This window comes from Hippoglossus stenolepis, chromosome 5 (assembly GCF_022539355.2).
Source record: "Hippoglossus stenolepis isolate QCI-W04-F060 chromosome 5, HSTE1.2, whole genome shotgun sequence".
Classification (NCBI taxonomy): Eukaryota; Metazoa; Chordata; class Actinopteri; order Pleuronectiformes; family Pleuronectidae; genus Hippoglossus; species Hippoglossus stenolepis.
Window position 1 is genome coordinate 23,060,864 of NC_061487.1, and position 18,863 is coordinate 23,079,726.

The window sequence follows — 18,863 nt, forward strand, 5'->3', positions numbered from 1 at the left end:
AGTATAAGAATATAAGATTTGGCAAAATAATTCAAAAACAGATATAACAGCGATGCCACACGATTGTCTAGGAGATCTTTAATTAGTTACGTTTTTCTAATTAATGAAATCAGGATATACATATTAGCTCAAACCATAACTTATTCTGCACTGTTGGAGATACATGAGCAATGTGACACCACTGATTATAATAATAAACCACTAATTATGCTGCTAAACTCTGAGGGAATGAAATGATTATGAAATGAAATGAAACATTCATGGTGTCGCTCGGTGAATCAGTGGGTTTATACCTGCAGTGACAGGACCACCTCCACATTAAGCACTACTGTTGGTGAGTGAACCTCATGGGCTGTGATTTATCCACAGCTCAGGAGGAGGAGGGGGTGGCAGTGCGCATGCGCCGCAGATCTCCTCACCACATGCGTTTGGATCACAACTGCGTCAATGGACCGGAGAAAGCGAGAGAAGCAGCGGAAGTGGAGCAGATTGTCCTCCATAATAAAACCTAAATCATTATAAATGAAGAGTCGAGCATTTCCATGGGGGAAATGGATGATAAATATAAATTAAATATGAATTCATGAAGTTGAGAGAATAAAGTAATTAAACTAAAAATAGTATTTCATTTACATTTCATCTGCAAATGGAATATTCATGTTTATGTTAAAAAGAAATAATCCATGTTATATATATTCACATTCTATATACATATTATGCAGCTTAAAGTGCAACAAATGACATAAAATCTAAGCATAGAATATATAAAAGCATATAGAGGCACACAAGTTATGGGAAATATAGATGCAAACACCTTTTCTCTGTAAAATAAAGTTTTATTTTATGAATTGAGAAAATAAACACTAATGTAAAGTTGCTTCAGGATTTATATTTAATGAAATTTGAAGAAAACATTAAGATTTATATTAGCTTCGGTTGAAGTGTGGTTCATTAAGATAAGATAAGATCCTTTATTCATCCAACAGCGGGGAAATTTACAAGAGGGCGTCAGTAAAGTGATCATAAGTAGCATGCAATACTTAAAAATATAAATGAAATAAAAACTAATATATATAATCGTAAACAGAATATGTAGTGAAAATGTGAATTTAACTGCACATTAGCCTTTGAGTCTCACTGGCAGAAATTGACAGTTCAAAAGTGAAAAAACCTCAGATTTGCGTGTAGTGTTGCTAAAATATACAATATATTATATGTGCAATACAACGATTCATGTACAATCCATTCACTGTACATATGTTTTCATGTTTTTACATATTAGTTTGTATTCCATTTATATTTTTCTATGTATTTGATATTCCCTTACACTTCATGATACCTATTATTACTTACTTGACTCTTGCTGCTGTAATATTGCAATTAGAGGATTATCTTATCCTATCTCATCTCATCTTATCTCAAACATTTTTCTCAGCACGCTTTATTTTCTAGGTCTGACCGGATGTGCCACGCGCGCCCCCGGCAGCTTGACCGCGCTCCCCATCACGACGCTCCTCCAGCGGCGGAGCATCAGAGGCCGAGTCCTGCCGCTCGGCGTCGGGTGAGGGAGGAAGGAAGGACGGCGTGCGTGTGCGTGTGGCTCACTTTCCCCCCCAAACGCTGCTCGTGTTCTCACCTCCACGCACCCAGCGGCTCCCCGCAGCAACTCGAGCCCGCGCAGCTCGCACCCAACATGGGTTAGAGAGGCGGCCGCGCACGGGATTATCCACTTTGTGCACTTCGGAGGATGATGGAGGGGGAGACGGACTTGTTTTTCGCGGAGACATCCTGACAAAGACGCGGACTGAGAGGGAGGAGAGCTCGCTGTCTCTCCCGGTCTCGCTTGGCACTTTTTCTTACATTTTGTTTTTATTATTATTATTATTATTATCGTTATTCCCTCGGGTGTGAGCGACGCAGAGAGATGTTTGCAGAATTGCTGTGCGGCGCCGTGGCTCTGGTCCTGTATGTCAACACTCTGGGCGCCGATTTCTGCTACGATGACAGGTACTTGGTGATGAATGAATGAATGAATGAATGAATGACGTGCAGCTCCCACGTTACTGCGAGTCCATGCACCTGATCCCTCACCTGTAACAGGGATTCTAACTGCTGGACAACAAACATGGAGGAACTTGTGCATCTAACTCCAGTGAGCTGAGCTTTCTTCACTGACACATGCAGCAAGTTCCAAGTGCAAATATCAGTCCATCAATCAGAGCATGGTCCTGTCAGTTGAAAATCTGTTTTACTTTTAGCTCTCAGTGACTTTGCAGATGTCATAATAATCTGCTCCCACATGTCCACATTTAATGATAACTTTATTTATATTGCACCTTTTAAAAACAGCTTTAACAAGGAGGTAAAATAAATACAATCCAAGAATACAAAACATCAAAGGCAAGAGGCAAATTGAAATCAAAGACAGCGTTTGATATCAAACAAAATCTGAAATTAATGACAGTAGATATAATATTACAACATCATTTGAAATGAATGTCAAAAGATAAAGGAAACGTAAGCATAACTAAAGAAGTAGTACCTACATTTCCTATGGTAGCTGCTAGTATAATGGTATATATTCCTGCAGCCTGCATGTTTTTATATCTTTACATTTCCACTGTAGTCTTCTATCTCCTGGAATCAATGTGCTCAGAAGCCTCAGTGCAAAGTGCTGCAGTCTCCAGAGCTTGGACTTGCTCCGAGTCTTGACTTGTTCCGAGGAAATAATTGATCTCTGGAGAAGACGCACACTACGTCTCTTCACTCCGCAGCAGGAGTCCCTTTGTCCAAGCGTGTCCTGCTGAAACTTTGAGCAAAGTCTTTTTCTAATTCATTATTTATTTGCGTAAAGAATAGCCGCGGTTACAGCGCTCGGCTCAGCTTCTGCGATGGTTTACTCACTGCTGGCCCTTCTGATATCTGCTGGCTGAACGGTTGACAGTGCCTCAGGCTCAGTTATGCTCCATCCGTGCCTTGATGTAGGTCAGAGCTGCACCATGGTTCTCCTGCCTATATGTCACTGTATCGTCTTACTTTCACTTTTCACAGCTAATACAGGTCTTATTCAAGCACATGAGGATTAAATGCAGCTGCTCCGGCCAGAATTTTGTGTAGCACTGGATGACAGGTGTTGTGTGACTATTAAAACACACTCAGAGGATATAGCCTAGTGCACAAACAGTACATTAACACCCTCCACTCCTGCTACAGTTTATTTCCTTAGCAGCTGCACTTACTGTTCTGTGCAGATTTAACATTAACACATTCCCCGAGGCCTTTTTTGCTGAGAGTCTGATTCTCTTCTTGTGGCTGCACGTTGCACTCAGGGGTCAGGTGATCCCCGCTGCCTGGTGCAGGAAAAAGATGGTGTTGTGTGTCCATAAACCTGTCAGGGAGTGGCAGCGCTGTGGAGAGGTGAGAGGCTACTGGTGCTGCCGCTGCAGAGTCAGCTGCTGCTGCAGAACCACGCGCCTCCAAGTTCTCAAAAGTGAGACAGAATGCCAAACTCTTGATTATTCTGCGAGGAGATGTTAACATAATGTTATTTATTACGGCACGAGGTCTGGTTCAAGTTAGTGCAGGTTTCTTACGAAACAAACGAATGACAGCTAGGGGTTTAAAAAGAAACACGTTTTTCTCTGGCATGTCCTTTCATAGCAGGCTGTATGATATCCAGCGTTATCTGTTTTTAACACCGTGTGTTTGGTTCAACTCGCAATTAGCAGCCGTCTCCTGTCCCCTCGGGCTCCACTGGTGGAAGGGAGGGAGATAGAGGGAGGGCGGGTGCGATTGAGATGTATGATTTTGCTAAGTGAAACAGTCCTGGACGCAGAGGCTCATCTAACTTGCTAATGCTGAGCCTGTGCAGAAAACAGGCTTGTAAAGAAGCTGTCATAATGGGAAAAAAAACAACTCAATGTGTTAGTGACAATAAATCAAACTGCAGCAACCTGCAGCCTGGAAACTGGATTTAGACTCGAAGGACGTCAGAATAAAGGGCCACATACTCCTGCAAACGCTGATGTTTCATTTAAAGTCCTTCCTTGAATATGATAAATAGTCACCTGATGATTTGTTTATGGATATTTTCTCACAGTGCAGCATTGATTCCTCTCTGTGGGAAGACGGATTGTGCTTCCCCTTCGCTTCCAGCTGTGAAGCCAGGGCATTGACTTTGCTCATCTAGTGATTAAAAGTTTGCAGTTTGTTTGTGTCTGTGTGTGTGTGTGTTTGTGTGTGTGTGGGTGCACGCCTTGGGGCTACAGAGCTGGCATAAAAGTCACCTGAGGTTTTGGAATCGATTGGGTGTTATTCTCGGTATGGAGCTGGAATACGTAATGACTTTGTTGCTTTGTAAAGGGAGTCGACAAGCACAGAAAACATAACCGTGCAGCGTACTGTGTTTTCTTCTTATCACAGGTTTGTTTAGTGGTTACACATTAATGTGAGCAAACCTCAGGCTATACATAGCAACCAAGGCTATTAGGAGGTCACGGTTAAACGAAAGAGTTAACACGTGTTACAAGAAATGTTATCCTCCGGGCATTAAAAAAAAGAAATCTCATGCAAGGCAATTTTCGGACCCTGCAGTCAGTCATGGCCCCTCCCTCGATAAAAACGACAGGCTGGAAGAGTGGCTGCTCCTCGGTGCCAAATCTCCCCGGGGGAGCTTTTCCCCTCTCGCTCTCCCCTGGTCACACTCATCATTAGCACATACACAACTTTGACACCTGCTCCGGGAAAATGGGAATCGTACATCACGATGTTCATATCTCTGCTGCTATAATCTACAGTCGGAGCTAAGTGAAGGAATGGGGAAAGCCCAGATAAATGTCAGAGGAGAAATACTGGTCCAATATTCTGTGCACTAAGCCTGCACATTAGAGACCTTGCAGGGGGAGTGGCATTGTTTGCTTGATTGCTGGTGGCGAAATTTATATCATGCTCCTGGGGGGAGGGGGTGACCTAAAGGGGCAAACAGCTAAAGCACATACAACATGGGTTGGATGCCCTCAAGCTGCAGGTCCCTGGTTTGACTCCCGGCCAGCGGACCATTTGCAGAAGTGCCTGTTTGGAATGGGCTGTCTGCTTGGCCTGTGGTGATGCTAGTTGCAGCTTTCTTTTTGAAACTATAAAAGTGACCTGCAGTATTTGAGTGGCGGCTGCAGGACTCAGTCCACAGACAGAACCCTGACGCTGCACCTCCTGTACAAGGAGCTGTTCACCTGTTTATTCAATTAGGTAAACGGTCCCTTACGTTGATGAGTCCCAGCCGCCGCCGCTACCGAGCACTGGTCTCCTGTTTCTTTAAATGTTATTAATATTGAACGTATCCTGTATCCAAATCGCACAAACGTCAACCCTGCCCTTCTCTGGGCCTTTCACTATACAAATTTCAAGTGTGATAAATGATAAATAATAAATGACTCTAGAGATATGCATTCCACAGTCACACAGACATGACAGTTTTTTTTTTCTCCCGACCCATGTACACTGCTACCATGGATTACTGTTCCCTGTCGGTAGGCCTGATGGATGCGATGAACTGCAGCCACCTCATTTTTCTGCCCTCATTCAATGTCGTGAGGTGCGACTGGTCGAGGATGTGTGTGCAGGTCACGCTGAAGGACGCAGCCTCCCTGGGCACTGGCGATGATTTATAATGCTCAGACACTTGGTGAAGGCGAGTCGCTGCCTCGCCTTCATGCCCTGAAAGCTTTATTAGCGAATGAGTCTGCGAGGGGGGGGGGGAAGAGGCGAAACCCTTCACGGCTGATGTGGTTTTGTTGTGAGCTCCGACTTGATGACGGCAAAGAAGCCACACAGGGCGGGTGACTCATGTTGTTTAATGATCAACTGAGACAGAAAAAAAGTAGTGGATGTCTATTTTTGGTGTCCTTCTATTTTTCTCAGTGTTTTATTTTATTTATTTTGACTCCTGCAACATTTTATCAGCCTCTTGTCGACTGTAGGCCGTGTGTGATCATCTCTCTTGACTGCATCATGTATCGTAAAAGCCCTAAAGTTGAATTCTAGCCTTTATGGAGCTTGTGTTACTGATCTGAAGACTCAGTGTGGTTCCTGTCAGGTGGACGCTGGCCTGCGTTGGCCGACCTGCACCGACATGGATTCTGCGTCGCTGTCTGTGCCCGCGACCGCCACCTCCTTGGCTCCATGTGTCAGTGCACCGATCTGGAACCCTACTCTCATGGCCTCTAGTATACGATGGGCTGGTTAGCATTGTGGTTATGTTGAGGGCCCAAGGGCGGCAACCCAGCAGTCTGAGCATCTCTGCTTTTTTCCCCCAGTCAGGGTTTCTCCGTCTGCGCCCTGTAATTACCGTCCTGCTCGCAGAGAGGACTCACGACATGGTTTGGTAGACGCAACCGCTTCACTGTCTCTCCATCTCGCTCTGCCTCTCGTTTTCGCTGTCTGCTTTTCCTTCTACCACCCCCCCAAAGCCTTTCAGGGCGCCATCTTCCAGCAGCCAATGACTGCCTCCAGATGGTCCCGTTTGGTGTGCAGTTTTTTGGTTTTTCTCCCTCCTGCAGTTTAGAGGGGGACGGTTTGAAGTGGATTCAAATGGAAGATGTTGAATTTGCTCGTAATTGCCAGGATGGAGACATCAAAGTTCCCAATGACACAGACAGTGCGTAAAAGAGTCAGTGAAGACGGCCCCTAGACTAAAGCATATACTGTACATAATACCTCAAATGACCCTGTGTAGTGTGAATAGAATCACTTTAACTAACAACAGAAAATGATCACACACACAGTGTAAAGAGCTTTATTACATTTATAGGTTCATAATTTTAATTTGGGTTTTTCCCAGAAAGGTTAATATTCTCTAATGATCAGAAAACACATCACTTTCCTTATAATGTCTATTGCTGCAGCTCCTCTTTTCAGCCTCAGTCTGAAATGCTTGGTTTTAGCGCCTGTCTCTTTAAGTTGCCCCTCTCGATAAAGCTCAGTCTACTATGATCGGTCATCTGACCCACTCTGTTGTGATTGGTCAATGTCAGACTCTGACTTGGCTTTGTTAGGGGGCGTAACAGACTGACCGCGAGGCATACATCTACCAAATATGGGGCATGGTGACATCACAATGATGGACTGTGACATTACGACTGGATGAGGTGATTCAGGAGCAGTGGGGACTTTCCAGACCTTTTAGATTCACAAAAAACGATATATCACCAGAGGGAATTTTTATATATAATATAAACGCATTCTATGTCTTCTTTTAAAAGAAACAACCCTACACTACTTGCCGAGGACCAAATAGACAAACAAAGTTGGCTACTAGCTAGAGTTTAAGATCGTGGAGCAGATATGAAAGCTATAAAAGACACATTTGTTCTTTAAGATTTGTTGAAAGGCCAAATGTTGCTAAAAGTAGGCTGAATAGTAGACTTACATTTAACAGTTTGCCAAAAAACACAACTTCAAATCAAAGTTAACGTGAAGCCATATTTGCTAACAAATTGGCCATAGCAGGCTAAACGTTAGTGGTTGATAAAGGTTGTGTTCACAGCTTGTTTCTGCTGCCCCCTTGTGGCCAAAGGTATCAGTTATTGCTGCTTTAAATTCAATGTCAACTATAAAAAGAAAACAAAGAATTGATATAAATGACTGAAGACCAGTGCGGTAGTGGATGTTTTGGTAGTGGTTACAAGGGCCCTGAAGGCTCAGCTCAGTTTCCACCACAGAACGATCGAATCTTCATTTTTCAAAGCTCTCGTTTTCCAACAGATAGACGATCAGGGAAGAAATAGTTATTTTCACTCTCGCCACAATTGCAGATAAGCTAGTTTGGCCAAAATTTATTTGTTTCTAAAAATACCAGTAATGAGGGGTTCAGATATGTTTCTTACTTGTTTGATTTACCCACAAAACCCTATAGAATTACTAGTATTTGAGTCTTGGATGGATATTTAAATAAACACACTACTTTTTTTGCCCTTACTGTCATCAGGGCCTCAATAAGACTTCATCAAATTGTGTCTTGGTTATTGAATTTCACCTCTTAAACTCAATTTGAAAATGTTGGCCCTTGTTCTCAGTCCCTTGTGGGTGAGACAGAAAATAATAAACTGAAAATGTGCAATAGAGATTAGATTTAAGAAAGTGTCTTATTGGTGCACTTCCGAACATGTGAAGACTGTTTAAGATACACACGACGCAGCAGAACTCTGGATTCACTTTGCTTTATTGTGGAGTTCCTCTTCCCTACTTTTCCTTTCTGGGTCACCAGGTTTCCCAGTGACTGTCAAAGCCGTTGTTCAGCCGCTGCTATTCGAAGATGATTTATTTTATTTCCTACAAGAAACTGGAAGTGACGATTATTTTCTACTGTCAATACTTTTTACGACTGACTGTAAATCAGCCATTTTGACCAATACTACATTATTTCAGATGCAGAAATGCTGAAGATGATAAAAAACAAAGACGAGGAGAGAAGCTGTTCTGGGATATGACAACACTGAAATAAAACGAATGTACTCTTGATGCATGAGTAGTTATAACACTGTTCACAGTGGAGAAGCAGAGTCCATCTTTATATCCACCATACTATGGTCACACCATAATAACAAATTGGCAGTGAGGCTGACCTTATGGCTGAGTGGTTAGGGCACATGCCATATGGATGCATATGCCTTGGGCAGCTGGCCGTCACTTTGACTCCTGGCCAGCTGAGCCACTTACTGCTCGTGATTCCGTGGTCTCTACATTTCTCATCTCTCCTTCGCTGTAGTTATAAATAAAAGCCAACTAACGGGATAATCTGGCATTCAGAACAATAGCATTTTGTCCCGCTGAGCCCGGTGGTCACAGTAATCCTGAATGACATTTTACATCGGAAAACATGCTCTTGTGATGCCACCGGACACCTGCAACCTCCGGGTCCAGATGGCGTCTAGACTCTTGAGATACATGATACATACATGAGTCTTAAGTACCTGTGATATCTTGATGTGGAGGTGATCACACAGAGCGGAGGAGAGGACAGCCCTACGGGTCTGTCTGTGATTACTGGAACAAACTGCTATCTGCCACTGGATGAAACTGAATATGTGTGGCGGCGTGCAGGGGGCTGAATCTCTCCAGTGCTCGCCCGCTTCAGCTGATGGTCATTTGTGATATTCTACAGCGGTAAGGCGATGTTCTTACTGTGGGATTGGAAGCTGCTCACCAGCAGTTGCCGTGTCCTCGCTGTGCTCCAGCCAGGCCACAGCAAGCCGCTTCAAAGCTGAATTAATCAGGCTCTGATGCTTTGTAATCACCCCACTGGTATGCAGCAGTTGGATGAGAAATGGGCCATATGTAGATGTTGGGTGGGTTTGCCTGGTGGTGGATTGAGGCGTTAGAGATTGTCTCCGCTGCACTGCACAAGGCGTTGACCTCAGTCCTCTTTGGATATTCTCAGTGCTCCTTGCCTGGCTATTTAATTAAAAGCAAACAGATAATCTCTCCTAGTGAATCGTGTGGTTATAGCAGCACACGCATACAGTATACGACTGCCGGCCCCGCACACACAGACACACAGTGATAATAATCGCCTTAGATGGGGAATAATGTGTAATACCAGACTAAATCATCTAACAAGTAAATCCTTCCTTTGCCTGGTCTGTGTCGTGTGGCAGACATGCAACCCAACAACTCAATAATGTGACAGAAAATGAAAGCTGCCATCAGATATAATTATGCATCAAATCCCCCCAAAAAAATAGTTGTTTTTTATACTCAAATAATTTGCGTCAGCTCTGAAAACGTTCTGATCGGGAGTAATGATCGTTAAGGATTCGCTATAGGTTATGCTCCCATCATTAGACATGGGTCTCAAATGATTTGACTCCACAGGGCTAAGTTGTTAATGGGTCTAGACAAGGGTTTGGATTTCGAGGGCTAATGCTGGCTGATGGCTCTTAAGCCGTGGCCACTCTCGGGCTCTTGGCCCTCTTCATATTAATGGGATTAACGGGACTGTGGATGAGAGGGGGCATGACGTGTAAGCAGAGAACCCAAAGCCATTGGAAACAAAAACTGCCCCTGTCCCCCATATCCAACAGGGATGCTATAGTTGGCCCTTTTCAGTAAGGAAGAGGAGAAGGTTACCCCTCTTCACGGGGCCCTCCCCATCTCGGTGGTCCCATTCTCTGACGAGGAACACTGGCTCTTTTCGATAAGGTTATGACACAAGTTGGCCCGTTTGGGTGAGATGCCTTTGTCCATTGTGAGAAGAAGGGGCTGTGTGGTCCCTCTGTTCTCTCTGGACCCGGAGAAGGAGGCCATTTGTCGTCCCACACACAGGAGGAATTAAGCCCCCGGTTGTTTTGGCGCGTTGTTTACGAAGGACAAAGAAACAAGACCTCAGTGTTTGAACAGAGCAGAAAATTGCTGCAGTTTTGCAGACCAAACCTGTCAGAACCAATTGGGTGAGCTCATGCTCTGGTTAGCGTTTTTCAAGTGGTGAGAGAGGAAACAGGGCAGAGGATTCACAGTTAGTCGGCCAACAGAAGCATCATTGTGTTCCCGAATAAGCCAATTCAACTTGTTTGTTTTTGGGTGGGATGTAAAAATGATGCTCCAGTCAATGCCCTTGGGGAAATGAGGCTTCACACGTTTTAGAGCTGGTTGGCTGCTTGGTTGGAATCCAGTCATCTGCTTATTGTTGCCATATTTCACTCAGTTATAATTGGAGCAATTTTGGTCTTGTGTAATTATACAAGCCATGTTTACCTCCGACGTGGAGGTTATGCTTTCACCCCTGTCCGTTTGTTTTTTGTTTGGTTTTAAGCAAAATTGTGCAAAAACTGTTGCACGGGTTCCCACAAAACTTGGTGCAAGGATGCTTCATGGGTCAGGGAAGCATCTATTCAATTTTGGTGCGGATCTAGATCAGGGGGCAGATCCAGGACTTTTCTTTAATCCTGTTTTCCATGGTGCACGGCTCTAGCCTTGCCCATCTGTGTTTGCCATGCATTGCCTTTCAAAGACTCAGGGGAATTCCTACTATTTTTATTCTTATTACAGTTCTCTCTTGTGTGTTATTTCTGCTGACAGGTTATTGTGTGTCTTAATAAAATTGATAAAATCTGTGCAGCAGCAGCACATTCACCCAAGTGGACGATTCTCCGCTCAGGGATACAATCAGTTTTTTTGTTGCACAGGGAAAACAACAAGCCCAGAATAAACCTGAATCTACTCTAAACCTTGTTGGTTATGACGGATGAAAAACACAGACTCAAATTTCAAAATAATTTAACACAATTATTGTTGAGGACTTTTTCCGTTTCTTGTCAGATTCAGCTTCGTTCCCTAAAGGACACGTGTGTTTGAATTGGTCTGACTCATGTTATTATTGTGGTCAAAGTGGATTTCAGATGTGATTACAGTATCCTGTGTTGTGTGTGTGTGTGTGTGTGTGTGTGTGTGTGTGTGTGTGTGTGTGTGTGTGTGTGTGTGTGTGTGTGTGTGTGTGTGTGTGTGTGTGTGTGTGTGTGTGTGTGTGTGTGTGTGTGTGTGTGTGTGTGTGTGTGTGTGTGTGTGTGGGAGGTGAGTCAGATGCAGCACAGATGGGCCTGCGGTCTGGCCAGTTTAGCAACTGTAGGTAACCTGCTTCCCCCGTTAGCCCTAAACACTAAGAAACACATGAACACTTGCCCCTTGTGCCCTTTATTGTGTGTTTAATCACAACAGAGAGAGAGAGCATCATTGTACATTCATCTTAAGGGGGGACTTAACACTTCTTTATTTGAGGGCCTGCAAACAAGCTGACAGACCAAGTCTACACCAGAATACTTGTGGACAGGGACAATCTCGGCTTTCGGAGCTGCTTCCCCTTCCTCCGTGTCCCTGGCCTCACTTCCTACCTCTGACCAGACCACAGCAGTGGAGGAAGAACATCTTTTCACAAGCTGCCCTAATTGATACTGTTGGGCCCTGGGAACCCAGCGCGTGGTTTCAGTACTCTGCAAAATGCGTGCAAAGCACAACAGCCTGCAGTGTGCCACCCTCCGGGACACCACAGGTTATTTACGACCAGACAAGCAGTCTGGCTCAGGTCCTTGTATAGTTTCATTTAAGTACGTTCGAAAAATACCCACCGCACTTGTGTGTGTGACCCTTCCCAAGTCTGTCATCAAATAGCAACACAGAGATTGGGCAAGAGTTGAATCCAATCCAGAGCTGAAATCTCAGTCTCAGGGGGCTTTTCATCAAATGTGTGTGTGGGAAATGAAAGAGTGAAACCGGATATAGGTATTTTTTTTATTGGATTCCTACTGTTGGTACTGGCTTTTCTTTTCTTTATGTATCAAAATATTTTATTAAATGAAGTGCAGTGCCTGTAACTGTGGTGATGCTGGTCGCGTCTTTCTTTCTGAATCTGTAAAAGTGACCTGCAGAAGTTAAAGAACGGCCACTGATGCTGCAGACAGAGCTGTTCACCTGTTTATTCAAAGTTCAGTGACGCGTGACTCAGTACGCAGAACCCCAAGAGTATCGGCTGTCGCTGCTGTTGCCGTGAACGTACTGTAGTCGAGACCGAGTAGAGTTTATATAATATATAAATATAATAATATATATATAATATTAAATATATTGTGTGCAAATTGCACCCAGTTTGGACACTACACTTCCTTCCTTCCTTAACAACACACAAGCCAAGTGTGAAGCCTGATACGATGACCAGCTCTTGAGAAATTCCAGCCACAGACAGATAGACATAAGATGTTTTCTGGGTCATATATATGTTTTATGTTTGGATTTGTGTGTGGGACTTCACCAAATCCAATCAAATGTCGTATATATATATATCGACTGCTTCTAATGTAGCTTGTCATGGCTCGGCGAGGCAGACGAGTCTGACATGGGAACGGCTTGTGTTGTATTGTGTTTCACAGACACAGCCAACTCTCCCATCCTCTCTCTCGTCCTCTCTCTCGTCCTCTCTCTTCCTCTTTCTCTCTGTCATCTGGAATAAAATCGCAGCAGTGACAGATTGATGGAGTCGTGGTGGTTTAACAGGCTTGATTTCAGTGGTTTACTTTGGCCGAGCGCTCACCCTCAGTATCTGCGGCCCGCCGTGTTTCTCCTCATCTTTGACCTTTCGCATGTGTGACTTTCCCTCCCGGGCTATTCTGCCAAGTGAGGTCTTCCTCCTGCAGCCGAAGATGGATACACACAATTGGCCGGAGTTTATGTTTGATCTGCTGAGGAAGTTTGGGTTGGGAAGAAAAAGTGAGCAACTGTTTTTCCTTCAGCAGCCCCTGAGGTTTTGAGGGGTCTGGAGAGAAGAAGCGCTGTCAGCCGCTCTGACAGAATAATGAGACGCCTTGAATGTGCTCTCAAGAAAAATAAATTTCTAATCTGAGGGAGATTGAGGGTGTGCTAAAGAGGGAAGAGCAGAGCTGGCAAGAAGGGAAGAATGACTGATGGAGCATTATGGCATTATATGAAGGTCGGGGCCCTGATTAAGTGTGACTGCGAGGGCCTTCAGGCTATCTGCACTGAGCATGTGCTGTTCTGACTGTGAACTCCTGCTGCTCAGGGCCTCACAATATGAAGTGAGATGAGATGTTAAGAGGGTCCAAAACCACAAGGAAGCCCCCCGTGTGCTTCCTCACAACCTGTCTGGCCTGTACAGTAGACACGTTTCCCACCACCACCACATGGTAGAAGCATTAGTGGCTGTTTTAATCAGGCAGCAGCTTAAGAGGAACCCATCCTCTGTGATGTCGGCTTGGGAGCCTTGTTTTCATTTGCGTGAGTGACTGCTGGGGTCTCCGGTGAAGACCCTCTACCTTCAGACACATGAAACTAACGGCCGTTCAAACTAAATCTCTCTGAAACCTACAACCTGCTCTTTTTCAGCTCAAGAGAAGGGGTTTGACCGCAATGAGTCTTTTCGCCTCACGGTCAAACTTAATCTTTTATTTTATGGAAACAAGCTCCATTATCTTGGAAGAAGACAAATTACACCGGGAATGGCAGTTATATCAAGAAACGTCTCGAGGCGAGTCAGATTCTGTCGAGGCTGAAGTGAAATTATCTCAGCCCGCTGGCAGATTTCCTCCACTTGAGCAAAGAAAAAAAAAAAGACATTATCAGCACAAAACAGGAGATTAAACCACCGGCGAAGTGCTCGCTCTCCCTCCGCTGCTCATTTAGTGCCCCTCTGAAACATTTGCTAATGCAGCGCGCCCGTCACTCCGCTTGATTGATGGAGCTGATGGTTCTCGTACATGACAGCAGAAGTAAAGCAGGGCGGCCTCGGGTACCTGCCACGTGGGCCTGTCTGCTCTCCCCCGAGCGGACGGCCCTCAACTGGGCGCTAACGTCATGTCACCTCCTAAACTGCACATCCCGCAGCTCTTATTCTCCTCAGGAACTTTCGCGTCCGCCACCGGCAGCTCATTGAGAGGTTATTGATTTTTAGACGAGGAATAATCTACCACAGTTTCCCTGTGAGCACACAGATGGCCGGCCCCTTATTAGGTGAATAAGGATTTCATTTATTATCTTCCTGCGACTGTTGCAAAGGCCATCCATTCGTTCAGTGAAGTGTAAATCCATATTGGTAAATTAATGGCCTATGTGTCTGCAGCCTGCAGGGTCACACTTGCATACGTTTGTATATAAAATGCATCTTCTGTGGGAGGGGCTACCCTTTCCAAAATGGCTTAAGTTGGATTTTTACGACTGGATTTAAAATCGACGTTCATAGCAGAGAGAAACTAAAAGACACGTTTTTTGAGTGCGTGTTTTCTATGTGATCTGTTGCATGTGGCCAACGAGTAAAGATCAGATTTATGTGAGAGATTATTGTGTATCTCACACTCTGCTGCTGGAGAAGTTTGGCTGTAAATCATGTGGCTGAATGACGGATGCCAGCTGTCACCGTGAACAGATGAGTTGGAGCCACGCTGGCATGTTTGGCTGCTCGATGAGCTTTTTAATTTGTGGCAACGACTTGACATCAGTGTATTAGTTTTTTTGGGGGAAATGACAAAATGTGACGTCTGTGGAGGAATAAAGAACTGCTTTATATACCTGTTCTTAAGGTTCTGGGGACTGCGGAGGAAATGACTCATCTTGTGTGGACACCAAGTCAGAGAGGGAAAGTTTCAAAAGGCAGAAACAGAGTTTACTGGACTCAACTTTTAAATAACAGGCCTTTCAGGGATCACAGCAGTAGAGTAGTCGGAGACACATCTTTAGGAATGTGGCACTATTTAATAAAAATAATGCAAATCATTTGTTTTGTAGAAATACAAAAGAAAATTTAGTGGCACCTGGAACAGAAAGATGTTTCACATGAGGTTTTTATTCACAAAATTATCCTTTTTTCTTTAAAGAGGTTCTAATAGAGCTGCTTGACTTGTTTTGGGACAATTTACAGGCGCTGAGTGGTTAGCACTGTCTCTACAAGATGTGATGTTCTTGGTTCGAATCCCGGTTAAACCTGAGCCTTTCTGTGTTTTCTCATGTCTGCGTGGCTTTTCTCTGGTTACTCCGACTTCCTCCCAGTCCAAAGACGTGCAGACTGGGGTTAGGTTAATTGGAGACTCTAAATTGACATCCACCCAATGTCTGGCTGGGATTGGTTCCAGCCCCTCGGTGACCCTCGAAGGATGAGCGGTATAGATAATGGTTGGATGGATTACAGTTGCCGTCTTTTTTACATTTATTGCATTCATTTATTTAACAAACAAAATTATCCCTTCTTCTTTTTTGGGCTGTGGTTCCAAGTTTGTTTTTTTTCCAGAGTAATTGGCCGTTGTTTTCATGGGCGCTTTGTGTTTTACACTAAATTGCAAACTTGGCTTTCACTCTATACAATTACAAATCCCCATCTCAGTGTTGTGATGAAGCTTCACTTGGTTCAACTCCGGTCACAGTTTGTCAACAATTAATATATTTGCCTGGGATTAGGAATATTTTGAGTAGTGATGTTCTGTAAATCTCTTCCTCAACACATTGCTCAGGTTTTTGTCGCTCTGACAGATACACTTCATGTTGCCAAGGCCTAATAGTTTTACAATTCACTGTCTGAGTGACTATAATTTTGGAAAGGACGTTTCCAAAGCCGTTCCATAATCACATAATCATCATTATGAATGATCTCATGGTATTTATTAAGAACACTTCTGGTTTTCGTCAAGAAACCACCTCGGCCGTCGCTCATCAGTGTCTGACTGATAGAGAGAAAATAACCATTTGAAATATTACCTTTTTATTCTTGGACGCCATCGGCGGTGAATTTTTTTTCCCACAATATTGCTTTTCCAGTTCAACACAACCAGTTCATCTCTATTTAAATGCACTTAATCATTTTGAGCAGGAGAATCCTCGGCCGGGGGAATGAAAGGCGGTGAATGGGACACTGTGGGGAGTGGAAACCTGAGCAGGGCTGAAGAACATCCACAGATCCATCGACTGTCCCAGTGTTGTCTACACTAATCAAAAACAGATTTTTATATGTGGATCTGCAGGTTCTGAAACCTGCGAATTATCCTCTAACAATAATATTGGCAGCGGCACCTCTTCTTTTTTCTTACATTCAACTCTTTGTAAAACTATATAGCAGATGGACAATGTTTTTCTCGTCTGAGCAGCTGCATCCGCAAAATAGATTTGGAATGCATTCATTAATAAAATGCACTATTGTCCCTCAAGCTGTAATTATTTGCAGATTTGTCAGACTTAGGAGGTTTTCTGTGTAACTGTCAGTGGACTCCCAAGGGAGAGTCAGCTGCTGCAGCGTGGACGCCCGCAGTCTAAACCAGATTAAGTGTTTAAACCTTTTAGTCCCCAGTCGAGAGGCTGTTGAACTTCTCGAGACAAAGATCCATATGTTTCTCGTGTGGGATTTCTGTCTTATTTCCCCTGCAAGAATTTATTCAGCATGTCCCGGGAAATATGTCAATGTAATGATTTCTAACCTCACGACTACATTAAATTCTTAAAGGTTTAAAAAGAAGAAGCTTGAAGGCAGTGGCGAACTTGATCTTGATCAGAATATTCTGCTGAGGCTTTGATTGATCGCGTTATGTATCAGAACTGGTCAAACATCTTGATCTTATTTTGAAAAATTGATCAAACAATGATCGTGTTTTTCTGGCCGCAGCTGGAGATACAGAGATAAAACCCGGTTCTCCGTTCAGCACATGCACAGAGTTTTCATCCCAACACAGATACACATTAACTCCGACAGCTCTGAACCTTGAAGCGAAGGTCACTTGCATATTCATAAACCTTGGTGCTATTTACCTACGGATGTTCGGCTGCACATGTCGGATAATGTGTTGTGGTGGTTGATGTGTTAAGGATCAACATTAACGCTGACAAAATAAGCGGCAGCCGCCTTCTAGGTAAATACATCCTGATGCTCCGTGTGTCACAATGAGTCGGGAGTTGTCAGTCTCAGCTCGATAAGTAAACACAATCTATCACAACAGTGGGAGCAGTATGACAAGATGGTAAATGGTAAATAAGGAGCAGCTGAGAGCTTTCACCTTGTCAATCCGGTAAAGCCGCTCTGATGCAAGTTCAGCTGCGTGTGGTGCAACAGCACTCTTATCGCCTCTCCAGCTCTGTGCAGTAGCCTCCATTAGTTTCACTCGAAAACCTTCATGAACTCCATAAACATGTGATATGATGATCTGCTCGGCTCATTTTTCATTTTAATTTAGTCAGGGAGGGTTTTCTAATGCCCTCATTAGCTGATAGTTAGGAAGCCTCTCAGCGGGAGCACACAGTGTGTTGCATAATTTCTAAAGCAGCAAATTACACCTGATGACGTTAGAGTGTTACTAAAAATGCTGCAAGGGTAATGAGGACAAAAGGGCCAAAACAAAAATCAAGTCATCCTGTACATATACTAGAACATTTCTAATACTCACAGCTTCTGTGGTTGTGCAGGGGGCGCTCACGAGGTAGTCCAGAATGAACGGGAGCCTATGGAGCTTTAGCCCCAGGACATAAACTTTAAGGGGTAAAAGAAAATACATGTTATAAATATAAGGGGTAGAAACTATAGATAAAGTTCCATTATATTCAATTTGCACAAATAAAACACGTTTGTGTGAGTGTTTTTGGTGTCACCAACACAAACGGCATTCGCCATGTTGCATTAACCAGAGCACATTTTGTGTGAGCGCCACCATGACTTTTACATTTGCCAGATTTACATGTGGCTGTCAAACACAAGAATCCTTTGACTACTTGTGGTGGGTGTCCTACTGTCATAAATTCTTAACTGAGCGTGATATGCGCGTGATACCGCCATCGCTGGAAGAAAAACAAAGGGTCATATCATATATATCATATTATTTTTTTCATTCGGAAATGTAAATATGTTTTAAGCCCTTCAGCTCCATTCACTTCATTTCAATGTACATTGACGACTGCCTTGCTGCTGCTGCCTCCCGAGGTGAATTGCATCCAATTTTCGGCATTAATAGGAAGTGGAAAAGTACTAAGTAAAACTTACTTTCAAATTTTTCTCATTCTAAATAATTTAAATTATTCATTACATTTGTGGCCACTGTGGACAGATATCCTGACATGTCTCCGGCATTACTTCATCTAAACACTATTCCCTCACATACACATACAACAGCCTGACACCACATACTTGCTTGATGATGTGTTTATTGCTGCTGGGACTTTATTTATTTAAGAAAGATAGAAGTGGGTTGTTTATTTGGGAGTAGCCTCTACACAGAAGGCCCAGTGGGATAATTGTGAGATTTATGAACTGGATTAAACACCAGTGTTCAGCAGTGTTGACTATTTTGGTGAAGCTAATTCATCTTTCATGATTCTAATTCCTTTGTTTTGTTATTCTTTCC

At 43.7% G+C, this 18,863-nt stretch overlaps 1 protein-coding gene across 1 annotated transcript in view; it reads left to right on the forward strand.

Annotated features, from left to right (window-relative positions):
• The first annotated feature begins 1,542 nt into the window (after positions 1 to 1,542).
• tmtc2b (transmembrane O-mannosyltransferase targeting cadherins 2b) overlaps positions 1,543 to 18,863 on the forward strand; it is a 96,564-nt gene continuing 79,243 nt past the window's right edge. The window contains exon 1 of the mRNA XM_035156957.2: positions 1,543 to 2,007. Within this exon, the coding sequence (XP_035012848.2) occupies positions 1,925 to 2,007 (83 nt within the window). The 5' untranslated portion in view covers positions 1,543 to 1,924. The remainder of the gene's footprint in view (positions 2,008 to 18,863) is intronic.